Consider the following 18,686-nt stretch of genomic DNA (forward strand, 5'->3'; position numbering starts at 1 on the left):
TGTCCATACAATCATTTGATGTATTGCTGAATTTAACGAAGGACTATATTACCAAGCAAAATACAAAACTTAGAACGGCTATATCTCTCCCAAAGGCAAACTCTATTTTGCACTTCGATAATAAATCTTTCAGTGTCGAACATCCTGTGCGTTCGTCGTCGCCGCGTGTTATCCGCCGAATGTGGCGCGATGCATACAAATACTTGGAATGCGACTTTGCCGATCTTCCGCCGACGGAAGATCGGTGCGCGGAGGACGGAACAGACGCGAGTGTCGGCGGTCCGCCACGGAGCGACCGATTGTCCGCGACGGAACGACCGATCTTCCGCGTAGTGTGCCCGCTATTTGTAATTTATATGCAATTACATGTATTGGCGTTCCGTCGCGGAAGTTACGCGACGGAATTTCCGTCAAGTGTGGCGCTAGCCTAAAGAAGAAGGTAGCGCATAGCACCCCAAAAATAAATCAAGATAACTAAGATACTTTTGGCTGTGAAATCCCAAATCTTATCAACATTTTGTTTTGTGAACAATTATTTTTTTAGCAATTTTATTATGTATAATTTATATTTAGCAACAAATATATTGTTTACCAAAATAAATTTTGACTCCCTAAACACTTTACCCTTAAAACGACAAAGATCACCAAAAAAAGAAATGTGTATCAAAAGCGTATTTATAAAATAGTAAATCCGCATCACAATTAAAGAAGTATTTATAACCGATAAAGTGATGCTGTAACTTTAAAATGTAAACTGAAGCCAAATTGAGTAAATGTTCACCAAATTTATTACACCCAATTTTCACGCTAACGCTGCCAAAACCAACTACAACACTTGCAATAAAATGTAGGTATAGATCAAAACAAAACTTTTGTTATTATTTTAATTTAAAAAAAAAAAAAAAACTATCTACATACAAACTCTTCTTCCTGATGAATACAATACAAAATTCCATTCATTCAACAAACAGACACTTTTCTAACTTAATTTTTTTGGGACACCAAAATTTTTTTAGAGTAACAAAAGGGTCATGCTCAGATGACATTTCAGATTAAGGCGATGCCATACGTAGTAAAGCAAAATCATTTGTTTTTGGTTTGAAAATTTGGTCGCCTAGAAATGTTTCAGATACTTTAATTAAATACTGCGAGTAGAAAACATCTTGGTCTTTGAAATAATTGTGTAATTTTTAGATAAGTCTTTTTATAAGCCCAGAAAAAATAATGTAAAGGCCTATGAAAACTGCTTTAAATTTCAAAATCTCCTACTTACGTACCCATTTTCGGTTATGATTTTATTGTATAATGTGTTATTTATAAAATCTAAGTTATTTATAAAATGATCGAAAAACATGTAAATATTTGTGCCTGAACATCCACAAAATAAAATAAAAGGCACTTTTTGGCCATGTTTTTTTCTTGCATAAATCAAAACAGGCGGATGGTGTTAAGCGGGAATTTAAACCTTATCGCCATCTACGTAAGGGTTGTTATTGATAGCGGCTCAATTTAAAATATTACACGACGTAATGCATCGCCTTAAGTTGGGGTTCAAATTTTGATAAACATTTACTATGTGAAAAAAACGGTATGATTTTTGGTGTCAGGTACTTTATTTGACTAATGTAAACTTAAATATATAGGTAATGTTTTAGTATAAAATAGGGTGTCAAATTTTGGTGATCATTTATCCATTTAGGGTTGAAAATATATTTATTTCGATAACTTTTTTACTGCATTTGGTAAGCAGTTAAAAAGGAGTCATTTTAAATACAGGTGAAATTAAACTTTCCAACGCTTTAATTTCATAAATTATTTATTTTTAACAATTTTGAAAAGAGGCTACATATTTTTTGTACAGAATTAATATACCTACTTATTGACGTAAAAACTAATTTCTTTTTTAATGTATTTTAAAATTATTGTTAAACCTTGTTTTTTATTGTTCTATCAAAAATACACATATTTTAAAGTTAAAACAAGCACTTTTTATTTGGTAATGCTGACAAAACTGTTCACTGATATGAATTAGCTTTATGTTTGGGTAAAAATAGGAAATCATTTGGTACTGGACCGACTAGCATTTCACTTATTTTGACCCAGTCTGAGCAATTAGAAGAAGCCATCAATGTCTCTAGGTCATCTCTTCCTCTGTAATATGGCGGTCTCTCGTTGATGCGTTGCGGAGGTCTCTCCAGCAATCCCACAGGAACGTAGCGATGAAGGAATGAGAGCCACTCCAACAAGAATCTGCGTGTATTTTCAACTCCTTTGGTGTCGGAACCCCAGTGGTCCAGTCCATAATTTGTGAACTTCTTCAAAATGTCAAATCTTTCCGAGCTTCTTATGTCCCAGAGCTTCTGTTCCTTTATTTCTGTAAAAATCCAAGGTTTTATCAGCGCTCCTCGTCCAATCATTACTCCCGAAACATCGGGTGCGATTTCTCGAGATTTCTTATAATCATCATATGATAAAATGTCACCATTTCCATACACTGGGCAAGGACTAGCTGCCTTGGCGCATGCATTCACATATTCCCAATCAGCGTTCTTCGTATATCGTTGTTCACGGCTCCTTCCATGGATGGTCATCATGGATACCCCCCAATCTGCAAACTTGGGAGCCAGGTGGTGGGCTATTTTGGTGTCTTGGTATACGCCTGTTCGTGTTTTAATAGTAAACGGAATTTTTAGTATTTGTGAAGCACACCTGATCGACGATTCTAAGCTGTTGGCTCTGAGAAGTAACCCGCATCCACCTCCTTTCTTGTAAATTAGATCTATTGGACAGCCCAGGTTAAGATCTATAAAGTCAACAGTTATTTCTTTCTGCAGAACTAGAGCTGTCTTTGCTATAGCGTATGGATTGCTGCCACATATTTGAACTCCGAAAAAGTCTTCAGTCTCGTGTCTTTTAACCAAAGCCCATTCTTGCGATGTACCCTTCAGTAAAGAATCACACAAGGCCATCTCTCCACACGTAATGTCAGCCCCGAATTCCTTGCAAATACGCCTAAAGGGTAAATTGCCTAACGTAGTCAGTGGCCCGAGGTAGAGTTTGTTTTTCCAATCAATTTGCTTTTTTTCGTTTGATTGAGGAGCAATTAAATCCTCATCAGTGACTGTACCAGATGTACCTAATTTTTTTTGTTTTGGTTCATCATTATTCGTATTTTCAGTTGGCTTTATTTCTTCAGTAACATTTTTTTGTTTCTTATCTTTGGTGGTTTTTTCTAACTCTTTATTTAAGCGTTCTTTTTTCATATCATCGACCATATTCTCTGCCTTTTTCAAATCATACTTTCTCTTTTGAAGTTTTGACAGTACTTCATACGAAACTGTATTTAATTTATTCGCAGTCCATTTAGATTTCTTTTCAGAATCGATAATATTTTTTCCATCTGTAGCAGATATGTGTGAAGAACCATAGCGACAAGATATTCCCCATGGACATTCGCCCTTCATCTCGAACACGTAACATTTACCATCATCATTCACAATATCTGAAGGTTTGATTTTTAGGAACTCCAAAGGATCGTGTATGAATTTGCATCCATTGTATTGGCATTGTTTTGGAACTGAACCTTCTGTAACGTTAACGATTGTAGGACATGGGCGACGCTCCAAAGCCTCCCTAGCAGGTTTAGGCCGCCCTTTATTCTGACCCCTGGGCTTTTGTTTTGGCCTGCGCTCAGTTGGTTTATCAGAGTCTGTATCTTTCACTTCATCTTCAGTATTGATTTTAACTTTCTTTGCCGGAGGACATTCATCAAGGATCGGGTCTTCATTTGAAGTTATCTCTTCTTTATTTTCGATCACTTGAATATCGTCGCTAATCTTAGAGACAATAACGCGACTTCGTTCAGTGATAACGAACTCTTTTCGAATTTCGCATACACCATTCCCTGCCATTTTATTATTTAAAGGCTTTCGACAGTACGAGTGACAAGGTATTTTACCTTCTAGGAGTCTTTGTCCACCGTCACTACCAATTTCAATGATTATTTAAATATTAGTAAAATAGCGCAAACTGAATTCACAAGCACGGTATTATTTTTCATAACCTCAAATCAAATATTTAATATTTGACGCAGGATGCGCAGGACAAGGGTTGCCAATGGACATATTCTAAAATACCCACAATAAATTCCCCACAAGTTCCTCTACTCCTCTACTCCAAAAGTACAGAAAATTCTATAATCAGCATTTTTATTATTTAGTGATTTTCGGATTTTCTCTTTCGTCCAGTACAGGCTTAAACTTTTGCTGCGAAAGAAATCGAAATTATCGTTCGTAAGTGTTGATATTATTTTTCATTGTGGTTGGATGATTAAAATGCTGATCGAAATGAGTTACGACCTTGGAGGAGATATTTATATTTTATTATAAATATTTCTGATAATATTGTAGAATCCCCGCATTTTCCCCATATCAAGGATCTCTGTGTAAGTTTCTTTGTATGTTCCATTTCCGGTTCAAGATGGTGGCCATGTTGGATACTACCTTCTTTCCCGCCAGAGTTGGCATGAGAGTGGATCATACTAAAAGCTGACAAATCGGAATAACTAATGTAAGATAACTAATATAAGATACCTACATGCCTGAAGTAAGTTTTCAAAAAAATTACACTGAGACAGCGCTATTTCTTTGGACAAATTGTCTAAAGTCTTTCGGAGGAAGTTTTCGTTTTGATTTATCAAAAGAGAAAATTAGAAACACACTGTTTTTTGGACGCGAGGTCCAAGGACCCTAGTATATATTGAACTTTGCGCGAGTTTTTTGCAATAAATTTGGCTTTCTTCCGTTAAAAGTCTTGGCTTCAGAATTTTTCTTAAAATTAGTTTCAATTTTTTTTAAATCACATTTAAACGAAGAAACAAACTTAGCCCATCGTCCCACGGGTCGGTAAGCAACCGATAATCAAATTCTGTAAGACCCTTCGCGGAAAAGTTCTAAACTGAACTGCGCTGTAGCAGTGGCGGATCCAGGGGGGGGGTCACGGTGGTCATGACCCCCCCCCTGGGCCCCAGCCCAGGGGGGGTCATGACTACCTAGGTCCTGGGCCCATCCAGGACCTAGGTGGACCACTAATTAAAATTGTTAAACATAATGTTTTTATATATTTTTTGTCACAATATAAATTTTATTTAAGTACTTTCAATATTTAATTAATTTAATATAATACTTTGTTTGACGGCAAACGCATTATTCGGGAACGAACGCATCGAAAATTCGAATGTTATCGCGTCACCGCGCACCGCCACCGGCGCGCGCTTCGGCCGCCACCTTTCATATTATTATGACACATTTCGTGTAACCACGTGTGACGCTTGCGCGATATTTGCATTTGATATTTGTTTGCCGGGTTTGAACACGCGATCTCCGGATCGCTAGCTGGCAGCCTTTCCCCTCTACCATGGAGGCCGTCGAAATTTTACTTTTTGTTTTAAAATAATATATATTGTATTCGTTTTAATTATGCTCTTTTTGGAATAAATTCAGCATAGGTAGATGCAAGTTATTTATTTTCACCGTTTTTTTTAAGTCTATGTATCCATAAATTGATGTATCTAATGTAGAATATTTTCATTTGAGAAATTTTAGGTTGACGAATATAATGCTTAAATTCAGTATTGGTCAGTGGCGGATCCAGGGGGGGGTCACGGTGGTCATGACCCCCCCCCTGGATCCCAGCCCAGGGGGGGGGGTCATGACTACCTAGGTCCTGGGCCCATCCAGGACCTAGGTGGACCACTAATTAAAATTGTTAAACATAATGTTTTTATATATTTTTTGTCACAATATAAATTTTATTTAAGTACTTTCAATATTTAATTAATTTAATATAGTACTTTGTTTGACGGCAAACGCATTATTCGGGAACGAACGCATCGAAAATTTGAATGTTACCGCGTCACCGCGCACCGCCACCGGCGCGCGCTTCGGCCGCCACCTTTCATATTATTATGACACATTTCGTGTAACCACGTGTGACGCTTGCGCGCGCTTTGTTTCGACTAACGTCTAGCGTCTAGCAAAACCTAACCTCAATCGGAACGACTAAACTTTATTAATAAAGTGTTTACTTTTATTTGTTTACTAAGTTAAAAAAAATAAGTTCCAATATAAGTAATAGTGTTCTTAAAAATTGTTGCTGCAAATTCAATTCATTACAAGAAATGGTAAGTAATCTAATCAGTTTCTTCATTATGCCAGTGTATGTGTGTTTAAACTCAAATGTTATTTGTTAATGTTCTAAGGCTGGGGTTAGACTCGTAAGTTTTTTTCCTGTAAATCGCTCTTGAAGGCGAGTTTGGCCAAATTCCCAATGTAAACGACACCAAAAGTCACTTAACGTAATTTTAGTAAGTTACAGAACTTATTATTTCGGAAGTTTTTTGACAGGTCTGGACAGGTCTAACGCGCCCGCGCGAATTACCAGCCTTCCTATACTTCCTAAAGCAATTCTTAAGGCGAGACACAACCTCGTTCATCGAGGTTTTGCCCAAGGCTAACATTTTAATTTATTTCGGCGAAATTATAATTGAATTTAAAAAAAAAAAAAATTATGCCGCACGAGGGATGCAAGTTATTTATATTTTAGATTAATAAAACAATACCTTACAATTAATATATTTTACGTTCAACGATTTTAAAACTTTATAACCCGTGTATAACTATAAAGTTAGCGGACTTAGCGGTAAGTACCAGATTTTATTTTTTTAGATGATGAATTAATAACTTCAGAAGTGGACACATTTTTAATATTTGTAACAAATTCTTCAAAATCAATTTAAATGAAGGCTAAAAGTGTGGTTAATTTTTTTACTAAGATTACGAAAACGTTAGTAATTTTTTTTAGAAATGCATAGTATTATTTTTAATGATGGATTTTGAATGATTTACATGAAAATGTTCCGTCTCCGATTATGTTCGCTTAATTTTGTAAAATTCCACACTGATTATTTTTTTTATACGGCAACACTTTGATATCCGGCGAATTTTTGAATTTGACGTTTAACGTTCACTAGATTTATTGTTTGTTCTCTGCGAACTTAACCACTTAACCTTTGATTTGACTTTTTGCATGAGTAGGTGATTTGGTATATTTATGCTTTTTGCTAAAGATGGCGGTGTTTTGACAGATGTTATGAACAGAACTCCGTACAATTTCATGCCATTTTTGTGACATTCGTGTGGAAAACGTTCTTTTTTAAATGACTTTCGGCTAGTTAATTACCGTTTTTTTGCACATATAAAATTATGTCCCGTCTTTCCGGTTTATAAAAAATTGTCTGATTTTTCGAGTTGAAATTTTAAAAAAATCACCAGGGTTTCAAAAATACGATTAAAAAAAATACGGAACGTCTTAGAATATTTGTATATATTATTATCAAAATTAAATTATAACTTCTTGTAACTGTAACTGACCGGACCTAAGTCCTCCATCACAACACAAGCAAGCATTTTCGGCTTTCTGTGGTAGTGGTAGGAGTTATTGTTGGGTTATTCGTAACCCGGGAATGTTTGTCTTTCTTTAAAAAAAAAAAAACTTGACCACGACTACGTGACCCCCCCCTGGCGCCAAAGCTGGATCCGCCCTTGGTATTGGTAGATCAGAGTTAATATTTTATAAGAATAATTTTTAAATATATGTAGCTGTGAGCTGTTCCTTGAAAATGTCTAATACTGAGATTTGTTTGCCGGGGTTCGAACCCGCGATATCTATTGTATTTGTTTTAATTATGCTCTTTTAGGATAAATTCAGAATAGCTAGATGCAAGTTATTTATTTTAACCTTTTTTTTTAAGTGTATGTATCCATAAATTGATGCATCTATTGTAGAATATATTTAAACCTAGCTGTGAGTTGTCCCATCATCATTTCTAATATTGAGATTGGTTTGTTGATTTGTTTCCAAAAAATTTATTTGTAAATAAATTTTACAAAAATTTTAGATGTGGAAATTTGATAAAGTGTATGTAAATTTGATAAAAGTACATATACCTAGTTTTGTAAAAGAACGTATTAGTTACATTTTGTTAATATATATACATATTATATTCAACTTAATCAAGTTTCTTTTTATTAATATTTATATGTACCTATTAATAATTCACTTTCAGAATATTTTTGTTTGGATTGTAAATAAATAAAATCAATTCAAATTTTATAAATATTTACTTTTATTAGCGTTCCCCATAGTTTGAGGATTGTCGATAATATTGACTACGCTGCCGGCTCGGCCGCTGCTGGCAAAATAGAATGGACGGTATTCATCCACCAGGTAACAAGGTATTAACAAGCGTATGGAAGCATCGGCGAACGGAGATCTCGCTGGGCGCTTCTTACGTATTGCAAGCACCGCGTCATGGCAACAATATTTATTTCAAATTACTTGCCTCGTGCAAATCAGGCCAAAATATGACGGTGCAAGGCGCTCGGTTTTAAAATTTATAAAGCACAAGAATCGAAATATTTCCAGCGTTTATATTCCTCTTAAATATGGAAGTACAGTACTTACATTTATTAATAACATTTGCTGCACACGATTGGTCCTAAAGGAGTTCAAATTTTTATTTCATTCGGCCTCACTATTGAGAAGAGCACGCTGGAAGGCATTATTCTACTCTTCGATAGACTGGATAGACACTTCATACCTTCAGTGAATATAACAGTGGAACGATTCAAATTCTTTACCAGGAAGCAAAGAAATAACGGTCAACAAGCTGTTATTATTTGTCTATTTTGTCGTGACAAGCAAAGTGTTACAATAATAATGTCGAGTCAAATTCTGCAAATGCAGAATGCTACGGATATGGTTGGCGAGTGGAAACGTTTTAAGCAATCATTTATTTTATATATGATGGCGAATAACTACAATGAGGAAAAGGAAATTCAAAAAGTTGCAAGATTCCTACACACAATACTATGTTGAAGACACACCTGACACCATGTTATATTGTGGTGAAATAAGAACACGATTAATAATTGTAATCTGTACTGAATTGGTTGACAATTGACATTACACGAGCCTACGCCGCCCGGGCTTGCGGAGCAAAAGACAATCTTAATGATATACCTAGTGTTACCATATCCAACAATACCTACTTTTTACTTGTATATATTATTATCAAAATTAAATTATAACTTCTTGTAACTGTAACTGACCGGACCTAAGTCCTCCATCACAACACAAGCAAGCATTTTCGGCTTTCTGTGGTGGTGGTAGGAGTTATTGTTGGGTTATTCGTAACCCGGGAATGTTTGTCATTCTTTAAAAAAAAAAAAAACTTGACCACGACTACGTGACCCCCCCCTGGCGCCAAAGCTGGATCCGCCCTTGCGCTGTAGATGTGAGGCGTATTTATCGTACCCAGTAAAAGTACCGGGTATTTTCATGCGATACTTTGTACTTGTGACAAATCTCCAAAATACTCACAAGTATTTTATACCGGGACAAAATATTTTTAATAGGTACTTTTACCAGGTATTTTTGAATGTTATTTAATAGGTATTTATAGTAGGTATTTTTGATGGGTATTTTTAGTAGGTATTTTTGATGGGCATTTTTGATGGGTATTCTTGATGGGTATTTTTAGTAGGTATTTTTGATGGGTATAAAATTTTTTTTTTTCACTGTAGCTTCGTAACAACCCCCCCCCCCCTAAGGATTTGAAATATCTTGTGAGGAATTACGTGCCACAGAAATTCTGTAACAACCCCTCCCCCATGGATTTCTAATAATTAATGGGGAATCAAGCTTACGTTGAAAAATTTTTGGGGAATATGTGAGCAGAATTCAGGACTTATTCTGAATCAATCCTCAGGTCGGTATTAAATACTTTTGAGTATTTTGTCACCGGTATTTTTACCATGTATTTCTTTGTACCTGTACTCATTGTACCCAGTAACGAAAAGTACTCATAGGACCCACCTCTACTGAGCTGCAGATTGTTTTCATTGTGGCAACAAATTTCAAGTATTTTAATGCGTTGTCACTGCGGTTCTAGTTTCCGGAATAGTAAGGAAGTAGTGTTGGGTAGGACGCAATTTCAGAATTAGTTTGTATGAGTTACTCAAATATTGAAATGAGGTAAAATGTTAGGTGTGACCAATATTTTCCTATTTTAGTTTACAAATAGTATTAATAATTTTAAGAGAGAAAATAAAACCTCACCTCTACAAAATATTTGTAGTAATGGTAGTTTCGCAAGAGCGCTATACTCACATAACAAATACGTAGGCCATATTATAATATATTCCCGAATTGAAATGTATGGTGAAATAGACCAAACAAGAAATTCTTTAACATTTGTATGGCACATGATATTTAGTGCATCTAACCAATTGGAGATACCATATTATAATTGGTTCCAGACAGTTGTGCGGTATTCACATAAAAAATATAAGACGTCAACACCCCGCACCCCACCATTCTCTCCCCCTTAACCACCCCTTTGGGAGCAGTTGACACTCTGGTGCGGTATTCACATAAACCTTCACCCCCCCTTAACTCCAACCGCTCCTCCTTCACCACCTAATTTTACGATTTCTATTATTTTTTAATTATAATATCAACCCGTATAAATCAAAGTTGTTTTTTCTATTTTGCAACTATTTTCATTTTTTTCTTGGGACGTCTAGTAGCCAATTAAAAGTTTTTTTTGTGTGGATTTTTACCCTCCTTCCCAGGCACTGGAATCAACCGCGCTTACAACCCCGCCAAATGCCGGGTAGAACTGAAATTTATTTCGTCTATTAACTATTGTGATGTGATGGAAGAACGAGTCTATTTGCCGAGTTTCAGCTCGATCGGATGTCGGGAAGTGGGTTAATTTGCACTTCCAAGATTTGCATTGATTCATTCCCAACAAAGTGAAGTTCAAATAGCTGTAATTAAAAATAGTTTTTGATAGTGACAATGATATTTATGAAATAAAATAAATTCATAAAATTATTCCAAAAGGATCCAGTTCCAAAAATAGCCGGTTCCTCGGAGATATAATTTCGACGGTTCCAGTGACAGCAAAGGAAACAGTTCCTTGTAACCGGTATGGGATTATCGGCCATCTGAACCATCTCTATTGTTGACAATTTGACCGAATTTGACAACCGTTTGACAACTTTACTTTGATAAGAAGATGATAAAAGACTTTTCCTTATCAAACATTTTCGATAAGAATAATTTTTGATAATTCGGCAGAGTTGTCTGTGTGACATATTGTCTAAAGAGTTATATTGCATAAATCTATTTTAATATGACGGACATAGATGAAACAGTTAAACTTAACTTAAAGTTTGGTAAGTATTCAATCCTTAGTAATATTATAATCACGTGGTTGTCTTTGGATATCGTACACTTTTCCGTTCGTTTGTTTTTAGTATTATTATGGAAAAAATATTTTTTTCAGAACAGAATGTTTTTATGAATAAATTATTTTTCTTGTTTTCCCTACATTTTTATACGAATCAATTAAAACTTAACATTTTTAAGAAGCTATAATATATATCAAGTATTTAGATGGAGAGCAAATTTTTTGTTCTTCTATATTTACAATTAATTATGTGTTTACAATATAGAATAAAATTTAGAATGTGATTTATTTTTATACAGATTTCGAGCTGATTGAAAATGTTAACATCAATTTATATAACGTGGAAAACCAAGTTAAAGATATTTTATTGAGTCATAACATCAAGGACAAGACTAATCGAGCTGCCTGGCTCATGAGGGCGGTCAGTTGTATTGACCTGACCACATTAGCTGGAGATGACACAAAGTGCAATGTCCGGCGACTCTGCTACAAGGTACACTACCATCATAATAAAAAATGTTGCTTGTGAAGTGATGGAGGACTTAGCTAGCAAAGAATTGGGTGGGAACCCAATGCTTTGAATTGTTTGACCAACTAACCGATTTAAACCAGCAAGAACAATGATAATTATAATGATAACTACTCGAATTCACACCCCACTTTTTTACACACTGTTGGCGTGAAGAGTAGTTCTACTTTTTCACCTATTCGAACAGCGGAAATTGCTGTGTGATAATTTTATATGAATATTATATACCAATCTCTTTGTAAGGTTCCCAAAAATGTGATATGTGCATGTCTTCCACATCTTCTTGTTTTTTGTGTCGAAGAATAGTTTATCAAAAGGAAATTATATTAAAGCAGTAGAACGGGTAATAAATCAAAAGTAATTGATTTGTGCCAAAATGAAAGTCAATTTTTTTGTAATGTAATGAAATAATTTTAGTAATTTTTTGCACATAAAACATCACTAAACGTCCCAACACTAACTTTCACTTCAGTTTGTGGAGTCGTAGTATTACAAAGTAGGCTTTAATTTCAGACAACACTTTTATAGTTTGATTGTGGTTGTTATTATATAAAAAAAATATCATTAAAATATATATCTTCAAAGATATAGGAGTTTAAAACCAAATCCATTTTCTCGAACGGGATCTTTGTTTTCACCCGCATGAAGTGTGTTGATATGTAAAATTAGCAACAAATGGTAAACATAAGCGAATGGTCTTCATTATTTGTTTCGTTGGGTGACTCGGTGCCTGGTACTTGTTTTAAAATATTCGTGAATGTTATAAGATCCATTGTTTTTATGTACATATTATAATGCCTCTATTCTCAATTGTTTATTTTTAGATAAATTATAAGATTACGAAAATAGCAGACTAAATGATATATATATATATAATTTCATTGGTATGTCTTATGGTGTCTATTTATACCTTATCCTATTTTTATTAATATTTTTTTGCAGGCGGCTACGCCATTACCGTTAAATTGTCACCACGGAGTGATGGAGGATTACGAGAAGTTTACCACAGCTGCTGTTTGTGTTTATCCATCCCGAGTGGCTGATGCTGCAGAGGCCCTCAAGTCTATGAATCTTCCAGTTCCTGTCCAAATCGCAGCCGGTATGCATCGTTTGTGTATTATTGTTCCTAATAGTATCGATATATTTATGTAAGCTGTGCAGTTGCGAGCCGCACAATTGAACTAGCTCTTTTCAATGAGCCGTATTCGTATTTGGACGGTTACTCTTTTTTATCAGGAGATATTTCAAAAAATTAACGCAGTAACATTATCCAAGTATTAATTGTTATTGCATACTCAGAGACGTGAACGGTGTCTGACGGTCAGACATCTAGACTTGGACATATGTACCTACACCTACTAACTACTTAACATCTTATCCGGTACCAAGAGTCGTAGGATCATTCATACGCTTAGGCTGGGAGCCATATTGGGGGAGCCGTACCAGGTGAGCGCAGTATTCTCATTGTTCATATACTCTGAGCTCACGGCTCCCGTTCACTTGAATCATCATTCAATTGAGTCGACTCTTTGAACCGTACGATAATGAAAATGAATCATGACCCTTCGCTACTGTGCAGTGACAATTGCGGGCATTTAGAATCATTAAACAGTAGCTTAATTTTATTTAAAAATAGATTCTTGACTTGAGAATCTACAGACAGACCTATCCGGTCCTTCGGGAAAGTGAGTGCCCTCGACATACATGTTCCTAAAAATGTACGTAATAATACTACCATCATAGACATATGAATATTAGTAGACCTGCCCTAAGTGATTAAAAGCGTATTATCCCCACTCCCCATACCGGTTCCATTGAGCCGGCTGGGCTCGCATATGGCCTCAAGTGAAATTTGAAAACGTGACGTCATCATTCTTGTGCGAACTATGGTCGAGGCATCATCGGTTCATTTTACGAAATAACACGGCAAAATGTTGACTTGTGATATGAAAACTTGTAAAAATAGATGTGAAAAAGAGAATAAACCCAATTGTCGTATTACATTCCATAAGTAAGCATTATTTTACTTTATTTTAAGCTTATTCACACCGTATTATATGGATCAGTTTTAGAAACATATACTATCACATCACAATGTAGCGATTCTCAAGTGTGCTCATCGTTGTTTACTGGGGTAAGTAAATTATGAGACATTTGTAAAAGTGTCTTAACTAAATACTCTGAAACTAACTACGACTCTGAAAATAGAAGCTGCCTTACTTTGCCGAATTTGGACTTCGCAAATTAGTTCATAACGTGGCGAGTAATTTGCGCTCCCATGTAGAAATGTCTATTCATTCAAAAGCAGATTTTACTTTTAAGAACTAAATGGTGATATTATAATGCGAGATGCCTATTTACTGTCAGATTGATTTATTGACGAATCACAGTCAGCCTTACTCCGTTCGTTCTTCAACAGTTGATTTTACCCCTCGCCATTATCTTCTCGTCTATTAATTCCTATGTCTGTGACTACCATCAAATATTGCCTAAAGTCTAACAATCTGCTAGTTCTAATGTACGTCCCAGTTTTTTCGTATATAATATGTATACATACTGCTATATCTGTAAACAAAATGTTAAAAGTTTATCACTTGGGTCACAGTTCACCCTTCGTTTGCTACAAATATCCTTTTATCTTCATCACAATATCTTTATCATGTATGATGTTAGATTTATTTTTATTATTAATATATATTTAATTTTAAAGATGGATAAAAAATTTTAGAGCTATTACTCAAATGTGTTCTGTTAAGAAAAGCACTTTGTCCATAAATAAATCATTTTAGTTGAAGCCCTTATTTCATAGCCATCTCGCAGTACCTTAAATCTTACAGTTCCCACGAGGTGATATTTCATTGCCGATGAGAATAATTAATTAAGTGAAAGGGCTACCCTAAATGATTGAGATCTATCATTTAAATCTGTACAGTATAATGGTAACAGTATAAACCAGAACACGATAAAGGAATTGGTTAGGGTTTATTGTTTTATTTTTTATGTGATACCGCTCAACTGCTTCCAACCGTCTAGAGCCAGTTGCACTATGCCATCCCTAATTGAGATATGTTGTGAGGCTAAAAATAGTGGGGTGGAAGTAGATAGAGTAGAGGAAGGTGGGGAAGTACCTGGCTAATCAGATTTGGTCATCAAACGAAAAGCCATTTCAAGCAACGTTATCGAGTCTAAATGGTGGTCTTTCACCAGGGCGATACTGATTATGTATCTTCCACTCTGGATTAAGGTAGGTTAGGTTAAGTTTGTTGTTTGTTATTTTTCTTCACTTTTCTTCAATGTTCTGTTTTGTTAAAATTATTTTAACAGTGGCAACCGGATTCCCCACTGGCCAGTACTCCCTGGAGACCCGTCTGAAAGAAATAACATTTGCTGTCGATAGCGGAGCAACCGAAATAGATGTGGTGATAGACCGCAGTCTCGTGCTAACTGGAAAATGGGACTTGCTATTTGACGAACTTCGGCAGATGCGTGAGGCTTGCGGAGAGACCCACATGAAAGTTATCTTAGCAATCGGAGAACTGGGCACCATGACTAATGTAAGTTATAAACAATTCAAGGTGATGAAACCGATCGTGTGGCGATCTACTCGGATATGTGACGCATATTTGGGGGCGGTACATGGAGCGTTTTGGTGAAACTCAAACCGTTGGGTTGGATATCTCCAAAGCCTTTGACAGAGTCTGGCACCGGGCGCTTATTGGGAAGTTACCATCGTATGGGATCCACCCAACCCTGCATAGTTGGATTGCGGACTTTCTGAGGGGAAGAACAATTCAAACCGTGGTTGACGGCTCTTCTTCCTCACCGCACCAAATCAATGCGGGGGTGCCACAAGGATCTGTGCTGTCTCCGACGCTGTTTTTATTGCACATCAACGATCTCGTTGAATGTGCACCAATTCACTGCTACGCTGATGACAGCACCGTTCACGAGGGTTATCTTTTTGACAGGCCCCCTTCCACCTATGATGTCCGAACAGCTCGGGAAGTTTTGAAGCAAAAAATTGACCACCACCTCGAGATGGTTCGTGCCTGGGGTAAGGCCAACTTGGTCAGTTTCAACGTCACAAAAACCCAAGCGTATCTGATTTCGGCAAAGAGGGAGATCAATGACTGTCTGGTGCAATTTGATGGGAGCACTCTCCCCAATAAAGACTCCATTGAAATGCTTGGAGTTACTATATCAGACCGGCTCAAGTACCGGGGATCCATAGAAGCCCGAGTAAATCAGGCCTCCAAGAAGTTGGGCGTCTTGTACAGGGCTAGGAGATTCTTCAACAGTGACCAGCTGCTGACCCTGTACAAGTCTCAAGTCCGCCCAACTATTTGGAAGCCACCTTTGGGCTGGTGCCCCAAAATACTTAATAAACCTGCTTGAATCTGTGCAAAGGAGAGCGATCCGTCTGATTGACAATCCGTTGTTAACAGACCGATTGCCTTCTCTAATGCATAGACGCAATGTAGGCATGCTGTGTCTGTTCTACAGGTATTTCAATGGAGCCTGCTCCAAGGAGCTAGCAGCATTGATTCCTGATGCACCGGTGCACGTGCGCGAAACTCGACGGACACGAGCTGAACTCCCGTTCACGGTTGACGTTGGCTTCATGAGAACGGGCCGTTTTTACGACTCGTTTTTGTGTAAGTCGGCTCGTATGTGGAACGAGCTACCGGGATCTGCTTTTCCTCCCTCCTATAATCCGAGCCTCTTCAAGGCCCGCATTAACAAATCCCTTCCTTCAGCCCCTACCTTATTCCGCCTCACAACGCCGCCCAACCGGGTGGTGACATAGTTCCCCTGTCTGTACACTGCACAGGCAGGGACGCTCTTGTAAGGTGTCACATAAAAATAAAATAAAAATGATTAAAGATTATTGTTTGATTTAATGTAATGATATCTAGCTGAAGAAGTGTGTTTAGTAAAAGAGTCAACGCGAAGGAAGGTCTGCCAAGACAGATGTGTAAGACAATACATCCTCTGTCCCCACCTCAGTATGACGGTATAGTTACTAATTATTTGATAAAGATAGTCCTACCTGCTGTTCTGATACAATTTAACTCCATTAGAAAGTTTTCACAAACAACATCATTGTTGTCATTTCTTTCAATAACACAAACCAGAACAGTGCGTTTCTTGGTATTCCACATGTTACTAAACATTATTTAAGATTGGTGTTTTATATCAACGAATAAAGTAGTATTTCCTTTCCATTGACTGATTTTATATACATGAAGCGTCCCAACCACCTGAAGCCAGTGGAACTATGGCATCCCCAATTGGGGTATGTTGAAGTGAGTGGGAAGGTGGGAAGGAGGAAGGTTGAGAAGTACCTAGCTAGTCACATCTGTTTGTCAAACACGCTTAAAGCCATTTCAAGCAACATTTCGATTCTGAACGGTAGTTTTTCACCAGGGCTATAACAAATCTATATACCACTCTGAACCATGTCGCAAATGAAATCATATTATTTGGTTTAAGGTTTACAAAGCGGCCATGGTAGCCATGCACGCCGGCTGTGACTTCATCAAGACTTCAACGGGGAAGGAAGGAGTCAATGCTACCTTGGCAGTCGGATTGGTCATGTGCAGGGCCATTCTGGCATTCCAACAGCAAACTGGAAAGAAGGTATGCATGCTAATATTGTTTAAATGATTTTTTTTTTTAACCATAGACAAAACCCGTAGCGTTTTTACAGTCACCTCTAGGGTTTGCAATTCCGGATCCCGCAATTCCGATGATTTTCTGCTAAATTAAACCCTTGCAAGAAGCATTCTCAAAATAATTATTTTGTCGGTGCCTACTATCTGTTTCTAACAATTTTTTTATTTGTTAAGATTGGCTTGAAGCCCGCTGGTGGTATCAGAACATGCCAGGATGCCATCAACTGGTTAATCCTGGTGAAGACTCAACTGGGAGATGAATGGCTCACTCCTGAGTTGTTCCGCATTGGTGCCTCTGGATTACTTGGAGATATAGAAAACTGGTTTAATACCCTCAACAGTAAAGTTATTTGCCAAAGTAGTAAATTTTCATTTATTTAAACACATTAAAGTTTTATTTTTACATGCTCAAAGTTATTTTAATCATGCCTGTACATGTACACATGTAAAATAATATTTGTAGGTATACTTTATTATCATTTATACATATTATTTATTTTATAATGAAAGATTTGTATTTTGCATAGGTACAAACATTTTTTTATTATTTACAACTGTAAAAAATATTGAAAATAATATAATAATAATAAATAATGTTGTTTTTTTTATACATCCTAGGAAGCACTTGAGTTTTCTGAGAAAAAAAGTCACCCTCTTCAATTATGTCATAGCCAATATATTGCAAGTGGATTGTATATTATAATGTATTTAATTAGACAGTTTATTGCTTTTCGCTTTATATTGGTATTGCATCATTAAATGTTCTACATAAATTGCCACAACGTACTTTTAGCTTTCATAAACATAATAATTGCTTACAATTTATATATTTATTTTTCTAATATTCAGTTCGTTCTTCGTTCATCATGTCTTTATTTGTCGATCGCATTCTTTCGTGGTCATTTTACATTTCAAAAATAATAGATTTCTCAGAGCTCCAACTTCTGGAAAACACCGAGAAAAAGTCCCAGGAAACACACAATAGTATTAAGATTATAAAAATATTATGCATTTTCCGAAAAGCTATTACTTTCGTAATACAATGTCTGTCTAGCAGACGCAGCCTGTATCATTATTACCCTAACCTATTGTTAATGGCTTTCATCAATTTTATTGCTTAGTAATTTTCTTAGATGCGCATTTAAACAAAACTTCATTACACACA

At 36.3% G+C, this 18,686-nt stretch overlaps 2 protein-coding genes across 2 annotated transcripts; one reads left to right on the forward strand and one right to left on the reverse strand.

Moving 5' to 3' along the window:
- Positions 1–1,333: 1,333 nt before the first annotated feature.
- Dus3 (Dihydrouridine synthase 3) lies at positions 1,334–9,261 on the reverse strand. The gene is made up of 2 exons (XM_089650768.1): positions 8,946–9,261; positions 1,334–3,904 (listed from the first exon to the last, which is right to left on the reverse strand). The coding sequence occupies exons 1-2, from the start codon at positions 8,953–8,955 to the stop codon at positions 2,016–2,018; spliced, it is 1,899 nt and encodes a 632-aa protein (XP_089506894.1). The 5' UTR covers positions 8,956–9,261; the 3' UTR covers positions 1,334–2,015.
- A 1,817-nt stretch (positions 9,262–11,078) lies between these two features.
- On the forward strand, positions 11,079–17,910 carry Dera (deoxyribose-phosphate aldolase). Its single transcript, XM_089650794.1, has 6 exons — positions 11,079–11,303; positions 11,617–11,810; positions 12,789–12,945; positions 15,171–15,400; positions 17,340–17,486; positions 17,696–17,910. The coding sequence occupies exons 1-6, from the start codon at positions 11,261–11,263 to the stop codon at positions 17,900–17,902; spliced, it is 978 nt and encodes a 325-aa protein (XP_089506920.1). The 5' UTR covers positions 11,079–11,260; the 3' UTR covers positions 17,903–17,910.
- Positions 17,911–18,686: the final 776 nt, after the last annotated feature.

This window comes from Hesperophylax consimilis, chromosome 1, assembly GCF_061612785.1.
Source record: "Hesperophylax consimilis isolate HC1 chromosome 1, BYU_Hcon_1.0, whole genome shotgun sequence".
Lineage (NCBI taxonomy): Eukaryota > Metazoa > Arthropoda > Insecta > Trichoptera > Limnephilidae > Hesperophylax > Hesperophylax consimilis.

Bases quoted from the DNA above. Each gene is read 5' to 3' on its own strand.
- Dera (XM_089650794.1), top strand. From the start codon at position 11,261: ATGACGGACATAGATGAAACAGTTAAACTTAACTTAAAGTTTG. The intron at 11,811-12,788 runs GTACACTACCAT...ATTTTTTTGCAG, and splicing joins TCCGGCGACTCTGCTACAAG to GCGGCTACGCCATTACCGTT. The intron at 17,487-17,695 runs GTATGCATGCTA...TTATTTGTTAAG, and splicing joins AACAGCAAACTGGAAAGAAG to ATTGGCTTGAAGCCCGCTGG.